This window comes from Equus caballus, chromosome 17 (assembly GCF_041296265.1).
Source record: "Equus caballus isolate H_3958 breed thoroughbred chromosome 17, TB-T2T, whole genome shotgun sequence".
Lineage (NCBI taxonomy): Eukaryota > Metazoa > Chordata > Mammalia > Perissodactyla > Equidae > Equus > Equus caballus.
In genome coordinates, this window is record NC_091700.1 from 48,373,613 (window position 1) to 48,391,062 (window position 17,450).

Below are 17,450 nucleotides of genomic sequence, written 5' to 3' on the forward strand. Positions count from 1 at the left end.
TGAGGGGAGAGTGAGAGTAGAACTAAAAAGTAAAATTTGGGGTTTCCATCCTCTCTGGAAAATGTTTCTTTTTATCTCTTTCCAATCTAAAATATTACCCAGCTTGCCCTAGAGCACAAAAGTAAAATGAGAATGAGGCGATTACAAAACTAGGAAGGAAGGAGGAAAAAACGCAAGGATCACTCCCAAGGAGTAACCTTCATGCACTCACTCTGCCGTTCCTGCTGTAAACACAAAGCTGCAGAAGCTCCTAGATCTTCCCTCTGACCCTTTCTCCATAAGAGCACGGAGTAGATTTATCCTCGGATATGTGACTTCTCCGTCATTCACACTTTTTCAAACCTGAGGTTATTCTTCAAGCCCCGCCCCTCACCCTCCTCTCTCTCCCAGTTAAGACACAGATCACAAATGATCCCAGCGTGCAAAACTGTTCAAGTGTTTGTCACAGCTTCTCATTCCTTTGGAGCCCTTTTTCCTTTTTGGAATTACAGTCTGAGGAATCTTGCTTACTTTTTCTCAGCATTTTGAATTGTTTTCTTGGTGACTGGGATGCACTCACACCCAAGACATTGTCTGCTATGATTATTTCCTAGCATTTTGAAACATTCATGAATAGCTAGAAAATCATTCCCTCATTTCTCGGCTTAAAATACGTAAGACAATGTCACATTCCATTAGTAATAAACCACCAGCACCTAATTTTTAAATGCCCGAGGCTACACGGCATGACAGAGGTTTGATCTCTGCACCCTATGGAGAGCTCAGGCCAGGCCAGAAGAATTTCCTAACACGCTTGTATTCAAGGTAACCCTAATATTTGGCTTTGCATTAAAGTCCAAAAGAGACTGGGCAAACAGCCCTTCAAGTCACTTATGTCAGCACTCAGAGGCACCTGACTAAGTAGCTAGAACCCAGTGTCCAATTAAAAATATTCTAAACTTCTCTTATTCTCGAAAACCATGGAAGCAGCACTGAGACCATTCGGTGTGTCTTCCATCACAGCAGCTCCTCTCACGTGCCTCTGCTTTTAGTTCAGAACGGACTAGTTCACAAGGGATTACAGAACAAAAACCAAGGCCGGGCATCTCATAAGTTTATTGGAGAATTCTTAGTTGGAGAGGAAAGATCACAGACGTCAACAATGGATAAAAGATAAAAGAACAATTAATTGCAAATTATTACAAAAGTAATTTCTGAAATGTTTATTTGGAGTCACTGCTAAAACAAAATTTTAGTGCATCATGAAGCTCATATTTTGGTAAATGAACATATTAAATTACTGAAAAGCAAAAAAAATTACTGTTACACAAGATCTTAATGTAGTGATTCAGCACAGTCAAATAAACAGCTACAATTATGCAAAGCTGCTTCTGCTGTATATCTGGAACATTAAACAAAAATGTGAATTACTTTTAACACTGCACAAGTAACCAAAGGTAGCAAATCCAGCAATATTAAAACCTGATATTAAATAGTATTCGAACATTACAACAAAAACAAAACAATGAACTTACAGAACTACAATTCTACCTATGTGAAAGGAATGTACACGGTGGTAAAAAAAATAAATAAATAAAGTGACAAGAGTGACTAACACTGCCTCTGCATTTTTAGAGCAGGAACACAGTGAGTAAATGTGTGCAGGGTCTTTTGCTAAAAATGAGGAAAAAATGCATTTCACTTTACAATTTTATAATTCCCACTGAAGCTCAAATTCTCTTGTGCTAGTGACCCGTGGACAGGGTTTTAAATGCAAAGTATTTTCCCTACACCTTGAGTATGGATGCACTATTTTTTAAAACAACTGTGGAAAGTCTCCCTTAAAAAATGTAGAATTTAAAGCAATATATTGATGGGAAATTGATAATATTAATTGTGGAAGAATAATATTAGATAAATAATTAACTAAGAAGACATCTGAGTTTGGACTCTGATGATGAGTCAAGGTTAAACTCTGCATTTGGGGAACATGCACTGATAAAGTCACGTGGGTAACCTATCGCTCATTTTACACATGGTGCATTTAAAAGTAATTAAATTCTCCTACTGGCAACATAAAACCCTTACTTAAGCAAAATGAAAGTATTATGAATTGAATTAATTCACATCAAATACGTGAAAGGGTAAGTGGAACATTTTCCAAAGTATAAAGATGTTATCACATATATTCACTGACTGTATACTCTCAAAAGTTTTATTATTCCATAAATTGTATCAAACCATCCAATAGATATTGTAATTTTCTTCCATGATTTATAAATGAATCACTCCTTTTGTATAAATCAGGAAATATTTTCAAAATCAACATTAATACTACTCAAAATATAAATCTAATTTAAACTTGGCTTGAGAGAAGAATATGAAAGAACTGCCATATTTCAGTCTGAAATAATGTTCTAAAAACTCCCTATCAGAGGCCTCATTCACTTTCTTTCCACAGATCCTTTGATGGTTCAGAAATTGGTAAACAGAGAATTCAACTCAACGCACATCACAACTTTAACAGTTCCGAATAAGACATGAGATTTTATAAGGGACAAAATGTACAGAATGGTAATATTACAATGTTATAATATAAATACGTCAAGTAGATTTGTAATAAAATAAGACAGAGTTGTCCTCAACACACAGAGTTGTTCTGAAGATTGAGCAACCAAACATATATAGAATGTCTTTGGAAAAATCACAAAGTGCCTTTAAAGAACATAAGTTTAGACCGTACTTGATTAAAAGATGCTGCTCTACAATCAAATGTTTTCTTTCTACATAAGGAAGCTTAACTCACGCTTCTTTTCACATCTGCCAATACTTAATATTTTTCTCTACGCCCCTGCACTGAACTGATACAAGCGTGGAGTTCCATTATGATTATGACTATGCGTGCTAATACTTAATGGCTGGTCTGTCATTAGGTAGCGGGCTAAATAAGGGAACTCTGAATCCAGCACAGCTCCAGAAAAACGCAAGAGAAACAAGGATATGAGGAAAATCTTACCTCAAAATGATTATTACCATAAAAGAAAGAAACATAAATATTTTCAAGCACAGAAAATTTTACAAAACTAATATATTGTCACTTTAATTTAAAAGAAATTCAGAAGTCAGTTTTGCTGTTAATCAAACCCGTACATACAGCAGAGTTACTAAACACAACTTAAGAGTTATATACTTGTAAAAATTCAAACTAAACTTAATAATCAATCAATCCACATTACAATCAACAACCTGGTTCCCAACATGTAAAAGCTCAGTCCAGTGCTGCTGCATCTCAAGTTCCGAGAAGCTAAAGACAGAAGCAATGCTGGTTATACACATTTCCTGCATTTCTCTACCTTAAACAATATTTGAAGAAACTTTAGGAAAACTTATTTTTAAGGCTTGCTCTATTTCGTTATCTTAAATTGAGAAAAACCAAAACTTATAATGTAGCCTCAAAATATTTAAATAGCTTTTGGCATTTTTCTTAAAAGGAAAATTTGACTCTTTCGTTATAAAATACTTTTCTCTACCATAATTATTAATTCAAATTAATGTAAGTGCTCTTATTCCTTGCCCCCTGGCAGGTACTATGTCTTCTATACTTTGTGCAGCTTCTAGAACAGTCAGTCAGTCCTCATGAAAAAACAAAATGTAATGGAGGAAAACCAAACCCCCAAAGATTTACTCTAGATCACAAAATCTGCTAATAAAGAACCAAAAATGCACACATACACCCTCACGTATGAAACCAAGACACAAGCCTGGTCCACCAGTCAAGTCAACTTGTGGTTTCTAAAGACAAAGTTGTAGGAAATGTAGAGCCCAGAAAAATCATGTCAGAGGACTTTACAAAATAGTGCAGATGCACTTTATCAGGGGTGGGGGAGGGATCCCATTTTTTTCTAGAAAAAGCTTATCCTTGCTAAAGAGGAGAGGTTTTCCAAAAATACAACAATGAAAATCATTATTGGGCTTCTCTAAATGCATTTCCATATTAACAATAGTTTTTAAAATTTCAGCATATTTTGCACCTTTATTTTCATTTATAGGATAAGTCAGGGACCCAAAATAGTCAAAAAGAAATAAAAATTCTTACTGCACAATCTTTACAGACATTTTATTTTAAAGCACCTTTTTGGTGTTAACAGTGGGTTTCTAACCAAGAAAACAGTAAAATAAAAGAGGGCACAAACGACTAGCAAGGCTAAAGCACTCCTTTACACACACACTTGCACGCACACGTGCACACACACATATATTCACTTTCATGTCAAAACGATTGGCAACATTAGCAAATAATGTCTTTTGACAAAAGGCTGGGGTAACTATCATTTTGGTATTTACAGAAACCTAAAATACTAATATTTCTAAGAAATTAAATAGCTTGGGGGATTCAAAAAGCTACCAATAGCTGAGCTATGCAAATAAAATTGACTTTTAAAAATAGGACAAAAACTCTATCAGAAAAAAAAATTAGCCTCAATGTTATTTTTTGATGTCAGATTAGTTATTAATAGGATAATATTTGTTTTCAAAGGAGAAAAATTCTAACTCTCCATCCCTGGAACCTATCCTCAGCCACCTCAGTGCAGTTTCTAGCAGCACAATTTGGATGCAAAAAGAATGTCATCAGTCAACGTCCCTGAAAATCTTATGTTTAGACCTTCCTTCACGTACGTGTTCTTAGGGTCTTAACATACTACACACGTGTATAGAAGAATAAGTGAAGATAATATTCAACAGAGAATACAAAAGTATGAACTATATACACTGTGTGATGACACAATGCACTTAAAAAGCTGTAATTTACTTTCCTCCCAATTCACCTAAAATGTTAATATTCCCTATTCAAATTTTACCCTACGCATCTTTATCTGTTTCTTCCTCTCCCAAAACAAATAATAAAATATACTGGTTTGGAGTTTGTTCTATGCGTTTTCCAAGAGCCAGTCAAACAGCGGTTCGCACCCCTCCTCACTGGAACTCTTCTCCATCGCTTCATAGTATTTAAGCACAGCCTGCAGGAGGTCTCCCACCTTCCACCCTTTTTCTTGTAACCGTTTTGAAAGCTAAGAAGAAAGACAGACATGTCAGACATCAACCAAAAACTATTTTATAACAGTAAAGTTTTCAGTTTTAACATCAGATAAAACTAAGAATCCTGCTGTTTGCAGTAAAATATTGTTTTCCAGTTTTAACATGGCCTTCTCCCCAAACCGCCACCCCTTTACACAAATTAGACATTTTTCCTTCCTGCCCTTTATAAATATGTCTCCTCCACGAAATGACATTTTGGGATTGCTGGAGACAGAACTCCACAAACCTCACCCAGTGGACAGTCTTGTGTGGGAGTACAGAGGGCACATTTCTACAGGAAACTCTTAAGTTAACTAAATACATCTGCCACACCCTCAATTAGGAACATAAAATAATAAGACAACGTCAAGCTTAATAAAAGGATGTGGATTTTCCTTCCACAACATATAGTGTGGTTTTTTTTCTGGAATACACACTCTAGCCTCAACGGAAACATGGCTTTCTAAGTTAAGAAATGTTAACGTTTCAACAAAAAACAACCAAAAGAGTAAATAAATATTGTGGCAATCATTTCGCAATATATACAAATATCAAATCATCATGTTCTACACCTGAAACTAATAAAATGTATTATGTCAATTATATTTAAATTTAAAAAAGCAAATAAATACAGGTTTATCATCTCCAATCAGAACATTTTCATTCATTTTTTTTCTATTTAGTTCTGTAAAAACTACTTTAAATTTTTGTAATAGAAATATGCTTAACCTTTTTAAACATAGCTTTATTAAGATACTAATTCACATATCATCCAATTCACCCATTCAAAGTGTACTAGTCAATGGTTTTTAGTATATTCACTGAGTTGAATGCAACCATCACCACAACCAACACTGGAACACTTTTATCACACCGAAAGGAAAGCCCCACCTATTAGTCATCACTCCCCATTTCTTCCAACCCCCTCAACTCTAGGCAATCACTAATCTAATTTCAGTCTCCATAGATTCACCTATTTTGGCAATTTCATAAAATGGAATCATAAAACATATGGTCTTTTGTGACCAGCTTCTCTCACTTAGCATAACCATTTCAAGGTTCCCCCACGGGGCAGCATGGATTTGCAGTCACGTGTTCTTTAACGATGGGGATACGTTCTGAGAAACGTATCGTCAGGCAATTCCGTCATTGTGCGAACGACACAGAGTGCACTTACACAAACCTAGATAATATAGCCTACTACACACCTAGGCTCTATGGTACTAATATACAGTGCTAATCTTATCAGACTACCATCACTGACCGAAACGTCATTATGCAACACATGACTATACTACATTCTTTTTCACTGACAGATAATATTCCACTGCATAGATATACCACATTTCATTTATCCATTCATCAGTTAATGGACATTCAGGATGTCTCCACTTTTGGCCTACTTTTAGCTTGTTATGAATAATGTTGCCAGGGACCTACGTTTTCACTCCTCTTGGGTATATACTTAGGAGTGGAATTGCTGGGTTATATGATAAAGCTACGCTTAACTTTTTTGAGAAACTGCTAGAATATTTTCTTAGGTTACACGCAGACGAGATTCCTTACCCAAGTGCCATCATGCTCAGCTCTGCCTAACGCTTTCCTTAGCCGTCAACTTATCCAAGACTAAACAACTTGAAAACGTTTGCCTCCCTGAGGTCAGTTCTAACACTTTCCCTACCCATTCTCTCTCCCTCACAATTCATTTCCTGAGCATCTCTGTCTTACTTCCTCCTTCCGCCTAAAAACAGAAACCTAAACTGAAAAAATCCAAAAAGTCTAAGTGAAACAAATACAAAAAATTATTTTTACGTAGTATCTTTTTCATGTACTTTTTTCAACAGTATCTTTGTAAACTATGAACCAGGAATCAAGATTAACTGGACTGCTCCTTTTTTGTTATTGTTGATTAATTTACCTTGGTTATTCATTAGACTATTCTATACCCTATAATAAGATTAAACCAAAGTTCTGGTAAGGAAAATTCTGGGACAAAAAACTTAAGACTGTAAACTGAAAATCTTGACTAACAAGGTGCTTGGAACACAGTAAGTTCTCAATAAAAATATCCTATTCATGCATCAGATCTGAATGTTTTATTATTAGAACTCTATTTAATACTCAAAGTAGCCCACTGTCCCTTATTGGATGTTTAAACTTTCACTGGCTTTTGATTATGCTAGCTTCTCATACTAATGAAACTGGATTAACAGGGAAAGAGATACACTAATTGCTAGGCCCAATTATGAATCAATTAAATACAAAGAATAACTCAGTCCTTCCACATGAACACGTGAAATGTTTATTAATGGCACCTAACTTTGAGAACCTAGGATGTACCAGGTACTAGATTAAGCATTTTTTTTACAGTATTATATTTAATCCTCACAAACCTCTGTAAGGTAAAGTCTATACTCATCTCCATAGTACAGATAAGGAAACTGAGACTGGTGAACTTGCCCCAGGTTACACTGCTACAGAGTGGCAGAGTTGATATCGGAACCCAACTATTAGACTCTTGCCTAAGCATTTACCCATTCTGCTATCACCAGACATCTTATTAGGTCAACCACGTGACACAGAACATCATATACTGTTAATTGTATCCTCACACCCACTCTATAAGGCAGGTACTTACTTGTATAAACTCCCTCTGTGCAGAGTCATGAAAATAAAGTTCTGCAACTTCAGCCTCAGAGGCAATGAGCCACTGAAGAATAATCCTTAGCTGGGGGTCTACTGTGCACGGCTCCATGTCAATATTTGTAATTAGCAGAGTCTTTCCATCTTGCTCAAAACCTAATATTTAAATTTAAACAATACGAAGTGAAACATCAACTCAACTCTCAATACTCTGGTTTCCAAGGATATATAAATATATTCCATTTCTTAAGATTCCAATGAACACTGGAAAAAAATCCATCTTTTCTTACCTACACCGTAACATCAACTAAAACATTTCCTTGAAAGGGCAAAATAACACTAAAACAAAGGAATAACTTTGATCATCTACTGATGGCACAGAAGCAAAACTTGAGGCAGTGAATTCAAGTACTATAAATGCTACAATTTGTGTCAAAATATGACCCATAGGTAAAGGGAGACAAAATAAAACCATAAAGCTACAATTATAACCAAAATACAAATGAAACACACAAATAAAAACCCCAAATAAATACATTAAAGGGACTTTAAGACAGCTTTCTGAACTAAGAGAAACAGCAGCAGCAGCAAACACTTGTACAGCACATACCACATTATTTAAGCCTTGTTCTAAGCTCTTTAGATATACACACTCCTTTAATACTCACAACCACCCTGTGAGGTAGGAACTATCATCACCTCTATTTTACAAGTGAGGGATCTGGGGCAGAGAGAGATCCAGAGTCTTACAGCAGGTAAGTGGCTGAGCCAGGATATGAACCAGGCAGTCTGGCTCCATGCTCTTAATCATTTCATTCTTTAGGCAAAATAGGAAAAAAAGGTCATATGCAACCACTTACATCTCAAAAGCCAGACATGGGAATTTTCTGGTACACTCCTATTATAGATAAAATGTTGCTCTCAAGTCTCTTTCTTTCTTTTTAAATTAAAATTATGTTTTCAACATAAAGGAGAATCCCTGTTGACTGTAAAACTCATGACCTGTGGACGAATATCATGTGTTGAACACTCCTACTTAACGACAGCCGAGCAAAGCAGTGCTGAGACACGGGCCCTCCCACATGAGAGGTGAGCAGCAGGGCATGCTGGCAGACACCATGCCCATTTGTGCCAGGAATGAAAACTTGGTGAATGTCCCTGATTCTTCTTTATAGTTTGTGGGGCATTCTAGACCACTATTAATCATTTTTAGGATTTATACTGGCCCCTAACTTTTCATTTAAAAAGTTGGTCCACATTATTCCCTTAAACATCTTTTCTTTTCCTTCCTCTGTCCTTACTGACTCTCAATCAAAAATGGGTCTGGTGTCGTCCTATGATACCAGACACGCTCTCTGGGTCATTCTATAAATCCTGCAGAGGTCATGGGGTTGGACACTAAGTCATCTCAAGGCTTCTTGGTACTACTGGCTTTCTCATTTTAGGGCTCCTGGTTGCCTGGCCTCAGAGAGAGCTCTCTCTTTAGAGAGGGTACCAAACTAGTGAAAAGGGATGGGAATGACATCCTCCAACTACAAACAACAACAAAAAAATGAGGTTTGCTGCCTTAGGATTTCCATAATTTTGGATCTTTCTATAAAACCACATCAATCTATCTCCTAATTTACCAATTTCTAATTTAACAAATTTGAGGGGCCCGCCCGGTGGCACAGCGGTTACGTGCACACGTTCCGCTTTGGCAGCCTGGGGTCCACTGGTTCGGATCCTGGGTGCAGACACGGCACCGTTCATCAAGCCATGCTGTGGTAGGTGTCCCACATATGAAAAAAAGTAGAGGAAGATGGGCACGGATGTTAGCTCAGGGCTAGTCTTCCTCAGTAAAAAGAGGAGGATTGGCAGATGTTAGCTCAGGGTTGATCTTCCTCAAAAAAAGAAAAACAACAAATTTGAAAGTTGGCTGTAGTTTTCTACATAATGAGAGATGACTATAATCTCAAAAGCTGAGTAGTGACATATATCTATATATAATTAATCTCCTGACTTCTACCTACTCACGAAATCCTGAACAACCTGGTTAATGCCAAAAGTAAAATTTTTTTAAATGAATTTCATAGTTATATTAACTTATATCTTCTTTTCTCTTAACCATTCCTCAGTAAAGTTAGTTAAGTAATAATTAGTTCATTAGAGAAAATACTCACCACCTGCATTTATACCATGTAGAGCCTTTGGGACAACTTTGGTCACAGGTATTACTTGGGAAAAAGTACACAACTTCTCTAGACAAAGTCAACACTTTCTTAGTCAACAAAAATACAGCAAATAACTACCTAGCCCATGCACGACTCTAAAACTACTGCCCTAACCCTACTTTATATCTGATAAGAAAAACTTACCTCTAGAGGCCCTACTTAGCAGAGGCACTTAGAACTAAAAAATAAGAATAATCTTAAGTCTGAGGATTTTAGTTCAAAAATTGGTACATGACTTCCCTAAACAAGGAAAGTACAGTTGGCCATAAAACTGGAAACTCAGGTGTTACAAAGTACATTTTAAGAAATGTGTTTTGGCAATCTTCTGAGTTTGCCCACTTCTAAAATAATGATTGAAAAAAAAATCACTCGTTCAAAAAACAAATATCTCAAACAGAATGAACATTTTGTGTGCCACTCTACAGAAGACATTATTGGAATTTTCATAATTAAGGAAAAATAAGATTTTTGGAAAAAAATTTAACCATCATCTAAATACAATGAAAACAGCTTCAACCTGAAAAGCTTCCAGAATCACTTTGACATTCTAATATGTTTGAATTAAGGATTACAAATTATGGTCCAAAACTCTGTGGCCAATGGTACCTAATATTTACATATTTGGAATTATGTTCATCAAAGGAAGAATTGAAAATTTTCTTCAAATATGTGTACGTGTGAGTGTAGGACTGAAGTTGAGGGAAAGGAGAATTTATTTTAAAATATCTTTTTATTTTTACTTACTGATTTTTGTAGGATTGACATTAAACACTAATTCTAGAAGTTACTGGTTTAGAATAAAAAATGAACATATGGCATAATTATGATAAATTATATCTTATAATATGAGTAAGGATTTTATATTTTGAAAAAGGTAACTATATAGAGAGATTATCATAAACTTCCCTCTCAAATAATTGAATAATTCTTTTAAAGTAGTTCAGTCTCTACATCCACGAGTACTTCATTAGTTTACCAATCAAATAATACAAACTGCTGATAAAGGACCTGACTGGATAAATTAGTTCAAGAATACCCTGATTTGTGATGTAAATACCCTGATTTGTAACAACCTGGAACCTAACTGATGAAAACGCACAAATATAAACATGAAAGACTCTTCTAGGGAAACTTATACAAAAAATACGAAATACTTTGAAAAACAAATTGTCAATTACCTTCTACATCATTCTCATGCTCTTCATCTTCATCATCTGGTCCATCACTTTTCAAATAAAAGAGCAGAAGCAGTTAAAAAAAAAAGCTTTAATTATTAATGGTATTAAAATCAATTCTTAAAATGTGGTAAAGAAGGAATGTTATAACATGATGTATGACATTTAAAAAGGGGAGAGAGGACAATAAAAAAGGAAGCTTTGCTTCTCACACCATTTCATGTTAAAATCTGAATTGTAAATAATGCCTGGATAAGTTATCAATAACCAAGAAGTTCTACCTGAGGAGGATATGTACAGCGCCAACAAATTTCATAACAAAATTTAGTTTAATATAATTTAAAGTTGAAATATTCTACTAATTTGGTTTTAGATAACAAAGTATCTGAATATCATAGAATGCCATGAATAATTATTAATGCTTCTGTTGATGCCATTTATATATTTTTGAACACAGTAAAAAACACATTTTTCCTACACTTTTCTTATATATGAAATAAAACTACATACAAAAACAAAACAAAACAAAACAACAGAAATCCTGTAGGAAGCAAGCTCTTTTTAATGAAATAATAATTGGTAGAATGAAAAATAGCAAGCAGAGCAACACATGCATAAAAGTAACACATTTTGCAATTAGATGTCAGTCGTACCTTAGCATCGTCCAATTTTTTCATTAGATGTAAATTTATCAAGCAGAATCATGTCAAAGTATAGGAGAAAAGCAGGTTGATGTATATTGCCACTGTAACCCAAATTCTTTTAAGAATATGACATCATGCATTAGTGGTGAAAGACTCATCAGTTTTTAAGTTTTTGGACTGGACCAACCTGTCTGATGTTGGAAAGGATAAATTGTCCTCATACAAATCTCCTTCTAAACCAAGACTGCTCCAGCTACTGCTGTTACCATTACTGCCAGAGGAAGAAAAGAACAGAGCTGAACTAGAAAATGAAGAGCAAAGATGACCTTGGGTTTCCTCGGAACAGCTTCTGCCAGTGATGACTGCAGATGTTCGGAAGCTGCCACAGTGGAGTGGAGCATCCATGGAGGTGGAGAGAGACCATCACTGCTACCATAAAAGGCACCTGACAGCTTCAGAGATGTGGGAGTTTTCTTACTTGTCCTCAATGGATAGTGAAAATTATTTTACGTCTGTATTTATTTTACAGATTAAGACAACAGAAGGACTTTTAGGACAGCAAATGAATGCACGAAGTAAGAAGTTTCACGATGAAATTAATGTCTACAGCAAGTCTTGGAATGTAATTTGTAAAAAGCCAATACATTTCAGTTTTGATAAATTTTAAACAGAAAAAAACACAGGCTGACATTCTCCCACAGGTCTTTAGATAGTGCAAACAGTGATGGACTTGGGGGGCTGAGGGGGTATGGGGGGGTGATGGGATGGCAGGCACCAAAACATAGTCCCAAAGAGACCTTTTCTAAGTAATTGGAGAAAAGATGTTTCTGATTTTAAAATACTCTTATGGTGTCAATTACTTTCATTTCATACATTATGCATAATTCAGTAGGCGGCAAATAACATACATTTTCCTCAGATATTGAATAACCAAGGCTTAATCAACATTACACTCGTCTGGTCGGCCAATCACTAATGCCCCACAGGTAACTTCCTACACTACTACCTAATCAAAAGAAGAAAGCAACTACATTCTAAAACTGCAGCAAAGCAACAAAAACAAAAAGTAACTGTTCAGAAACAAAACTAAGTTCAATTTTCAGATTAAAACCTAAACATGCAATTTTTTAAAATTCTAATCATTAAGATAATTAGTAAGCACATTAGTTTGCAGTGATAAGCAGCTATATTTCCCCATATTAGGCTAAGCAATTATAAAAATTAATATTTACACAAACCAAAATTTTGGTTCTAAAAAATGAACATAAAATCATTTTATGTGCATCAGTAAATGTTGACAAGGTTACCAAAAAAGGGGATGATTACTCAAAACTTCTAAATAGTTTTCAAGCAATCTCAAACAATTTATATATCCACACTCACTCTAGCACTATCAAATTGTCACAAACCATAATGCACTGGAGAATAAAAGTTAAAACTGAGTGGTATCTTTTCAACGTATGTTTAAACAAATATAGATCTACTATAAAACCTTTAAAAGAACCAGAGTTTTTGCCCATGTAGTCTGCTGTCAAACCAAAAATGAGAAAATAGGAAAATACAGAATGGACAGTTACGAGTCAGAGAAAGAGAACATTAATGATCTCAAACACTGCATTTACTTCTACTAACAGGATGGTTATCTAAAAAAAGGAAAAAATTACAAAATGAAAATTCTTACCCATATCTTACTAATGATTCCTCCATCTAATTAATAATAAAAATCCATTACCTAAGTATTAAGTGAACATGAAAAGAAATAAACAGCTAAAAAATGTAAAGACTAAAAATTGAAATTCTATCCAACCTCATTCCCTCTCCCCTTTTGCCCCTCAAAATAGGTCAGATTTGAAATCAGTTATTCATAAAATGCCACTTCTAACTAAAGTGACCATATAATTTTTCATCTAACCAGGACACTTCTGAAAATGAAAAGTCACCATCAATAATTACCCCAGAACAGCATAAGTAAACCAGGACTGTTCTGAGCAAACCAGGAGGAGTGATCATCCTACATGAACCCAACATAAAACAACTGAATTTCCTTCGTGAACAGTGACCTGCTTCCATCACTTTCTTTTATGTCTTTTCCTATTTCCTATGTCCACAACAGGTATACCTCAAACCAGTGATGGTCAAGGACTAAAATTCTTTATTGTGGCTTTCAGTCACATGAAGACTACTGTCAATTCTGAAACATCATAGAAACTATGCCAAAAATTCTGCAATTTCGGTCCCATCTTACCAAATCTACTACATAACTTGTAAAAAATTCACAAACTGTTGAAATACTTAATAGATTCACATACACAGCCTAGTTTTCTTCTGATCAAATAATTATACATTCCTTCTAAACACTTGTGAAAATCTGAAATTATCATTTCTTTTTTAACTGTTGCCTTCTTCTGAACCTCCTACTTAGAGTGAAAGTGCAAGGTGTGTTCAAACCAGTGAAGTCTCTTATCTCCTCCCTTGATCTCTTTACCAGAAAATAACAGCTCCTACAGCAGATCTCATCGGAAGATGAAACATGTGAAGCCATATGTCTTAAGTGTGGTTTCTGAACCACTTATGAAAATCATCTGAGATGCTTACCCAGCATGCAGTCCTTGGGACCCTCCAACGACCTAATGAATCTTAATCACTGGGAGGTGCGGCCCTGGAAATTGTATGTTCAATGAGCACAGCACCAACCCTGGATGAGTCCCACTTTGTCTTTGTGCCTGACCCTTAACACTACATAGCGCAATAGTTCTTATGAAGACTGTGGTTAATTAAATCACAGTTGTTTTTCTGACAAAATGCTATCAAGCCAGGTTTTCCCCAGCCTGAAATCAAAGAATTAATTTTCTGAACCTAAATGCACTTGCCAACATTAAATCTAATTATTTTAGCCTCAGCCTGATTTGGTCTTTCTGAACTAGCTTCTGATCCTACTTCTCCCATTTCAACACCAGGATTTCCTAAACAACAATGTAAACCCTCACTGAAATTCTAGAAGCCTGGGTTTCTCAAAGGTGAGAGGAGAATTTAAGTGTTAATATTCTATTCCAGATAAAATTATGGCAAAGGGCCCAGTGATGATTTGTGATATTACCCCCACTTCCCACTACCAGTAAAGACTACCTTTTTTGAATCTAGATTTTAAGAAATATTGGTGGTTTACATCTCATTTTAAGAAACTATTACAAAAATAGGTAATTTATAAAAATATTAATACTTATTGGTTAATCGAAGCATCAAACAAAATACTCTGAGATGCTATGTTCTAATAAGTGAAAAGCCATTTCCTTTCCTTATGCTTCCTCATCCTCTCCTCCAACAGTCTTCCTACCTTCCCCTTCTGGTGAGCCAATTCCAATGGGTCTGTTCAACTGAAGCCTCACAGGGTCCTGTCCACATATGCCCAAAGCTGGAAGTATGTGCGCTGAGAATATTTCTCTCTCCCTGGACTCAGCTATGGACGGTATTTATTATTTCCAATTATCAGTTAATGTAGATAAAGATTTTATAGAATTTTATAGGTTAGTCAGGAACACCTTTATAGAGTTAGGAATATAAGAAACAACTGTACCATAATTAATAAAATATTCTAAAGACTGTTATTATGAACAAAGTTAATTAAGAAAAATTATATATAAGGTAGGTGCCTTCTGCTGTACAAAACCATATATAATGAGTTTATGTGTTTTCAGTCATTCAAGTATAAATGCTCCAGGTCATTTTGTTCCTCAATAGCAGGACAAGTAAGGAATCCTTCCCAAAAAAGATACCACTTAAACTAATATCAAGAAAATTACAGGGCCATTTTGATGCTTTTTACAGATAACTGTCCTTTTTCCTATCTCTAAAGAAAAAAAAAAGTATACTCTTTAAAGTGAGAAAGAAAAATTGTTTCTTCAAAAGACTCAAGGGAAAGTCCAGATAAAGCTTAAAGAGTATAAAATCAAAAGTATGCAATATTTTTCAAAGCAACTATTAGCACATCCAAAGAAAATTAGCTCGGCTAATTACTATACTTAATAAATGTCAACTGTTAAAAGTATATTGTGAATAATAAAATACATTTTGAAAATTAAGACATATTTTCAAATTCAGAACTTTACAATAATACTCAAGGCAAATCTATAGCTCACTTCTGAGTTCTAAGGACCTAAACTATGCAATTACATGCAAAATTTTAGTTACCTCTCACTTAGATGATGAAAACTGCTGCTTTCATCCTGGTGTTCATCTTCAAAACTTAAATTGGTCCAGCTACCAGTGCTGTCGTCACCAATACTGAGATTCATCTGCTGGCTAACAAAAGACTCAGCTGCCTGAAAGTCTTCTATTTCTTTTGGACTACAAAAGGAAAAGAAAAAGAGAAGAAAAAAATTCAATCCAAAAGATCCAAAAGCATTAGATTCTGAATTAGAAGACTATCCATTTGATAATAAAAATGACAAAAACAAGAAATGATATTCAGAGCCAGACCAGTGGTCTATCTAACCCTTTGTGTCTGCTAATAAAGAGACTGCAGGAGAGCACATTAATTTCAAAGTTAACTGAGGTACCTACCAACATCCCTAATTTACTGTGTTAATCTATTATGGATCCATCCTAGTGCATCATTTATCTAAATCCTCTTTAAGGCAGTTCATATTTTCAACTGGGACCACTATGGAGGAGCACAAGTTCCTAAGTTTATCATCTGCTTTGTGAGACAGTACTTTTACTTGTACTAAAAAAAATCCTCCTTCTGGCTTTTAGAAAAAAAGTAGTTAAAGGAATTCTAGTACTGTCAGTCAAGCCTACAGTCAAACTAGCCAAATCTCTTCAAGATTTTGAGCACGGATCATAACCTTTCTCATTTTTTTTTCAATAAAGAGACACTTATAGTTTTATTCAATCTTCACAAGAAAGTCCATTCACTGTTGGATTACTGTAATTGCCCCCTCTATATTTTATTCGCAACATAGAAGTTTAAAGTCGTATTTTTAAACATAAAGAGGGAAAATGTTAGGCTACTGATCAAAACCTTCTAGTAGCTTCTCACCCATTAGAATAAGAGTGCAAGTCCTTATAACATTCTGTCCGGTATGGTAACTCTCACGACCTCCACCTTCTCTCCTCCCACTCTCCCTGGCTCACTGCGTCAGCCACGCACACCTCTCTGCTGTTTCTCCCATACGTAGTCCCACCCCTTTGGCTGGGACCCTCTCTGATTCCCATGTGACTTGTTCTCTCTTCACTTTTGGCTCTTGGCCCAAATGTTACTTTGTCAGAGTTGCTTCCCCTGTTACTTGTTCAAAACTGCAAACCATATCCCCTGCCGTGGCCCACCGCCACCCCCAGCACTAATCCCTTCCTCGCTTTAGTTTTCCTCCAAGGCACTTATCCCCATACTACATACTTTACTTGTTTTTCTATCTGTCTTACTCCACTCTGACACAAGCTCCAAGAGAACACATAGTTTTGCCGGTTTCACTTACTTCTGTATCCCCAGTGCCTAGAATAGGTCCTGAACTTCCCTCCTCTTTGGGACTATTCTCAATTTGTATTTAAGGTAAAGCAACCAGAATTAGGCATTCCAGGGACAGGCACACTATAGTTTTGAATCATAATAGAGCACTACTTTGTTCTCTTTTTATTTTGATACTGTTCATGGTATGTGCTACAATCTAATGGTTCTTTGGCTGAAATGACCCACCAGATGGGTCCAGAGGAGTTTTTAATGA

At 35.5% G+C, this 17,450-nt stretch overlaps 1 protein-coding gene across 7 annotated transcripts in view; it reads right to left on the reverse strand.

The window, feature by feature from the left end:
* Positions 1-1,076: 1,076 nt before the first annotated feature.
* The window catches only part of AKAP11 (A-kinase anchoring protein 11), a 79,437-nt gene continuing 63,063 nt past the window's right edge, over positions 1,077-17,450 (reverse strand). For 5 of the 7 annotated variants that reach the window (XM_014732026.3, XM_023621332.2, XM_023621333.2 and 2 more), the window contains 5 exons: positions 15,919-16,074; positions 11,918-12,001; positions 11,090-11,136; positions 7,694-7,854; positions 1,077-5,048 (listed from right to left, as the gene is read on the reverse strand). In XM_014732026.3, coding sequence (XP_014587512.1) covers positions 4,908-5,048; positions 7,694-7,854; positions 11,090-11,136; positions 11,918-12,001; positions 15,919-16,074 — 589 coding nt within the window. In that variant the 3' untranslated portion in view covers positions 1,077-4,907. 7 annotated transcript variants of the gene reach the window in all.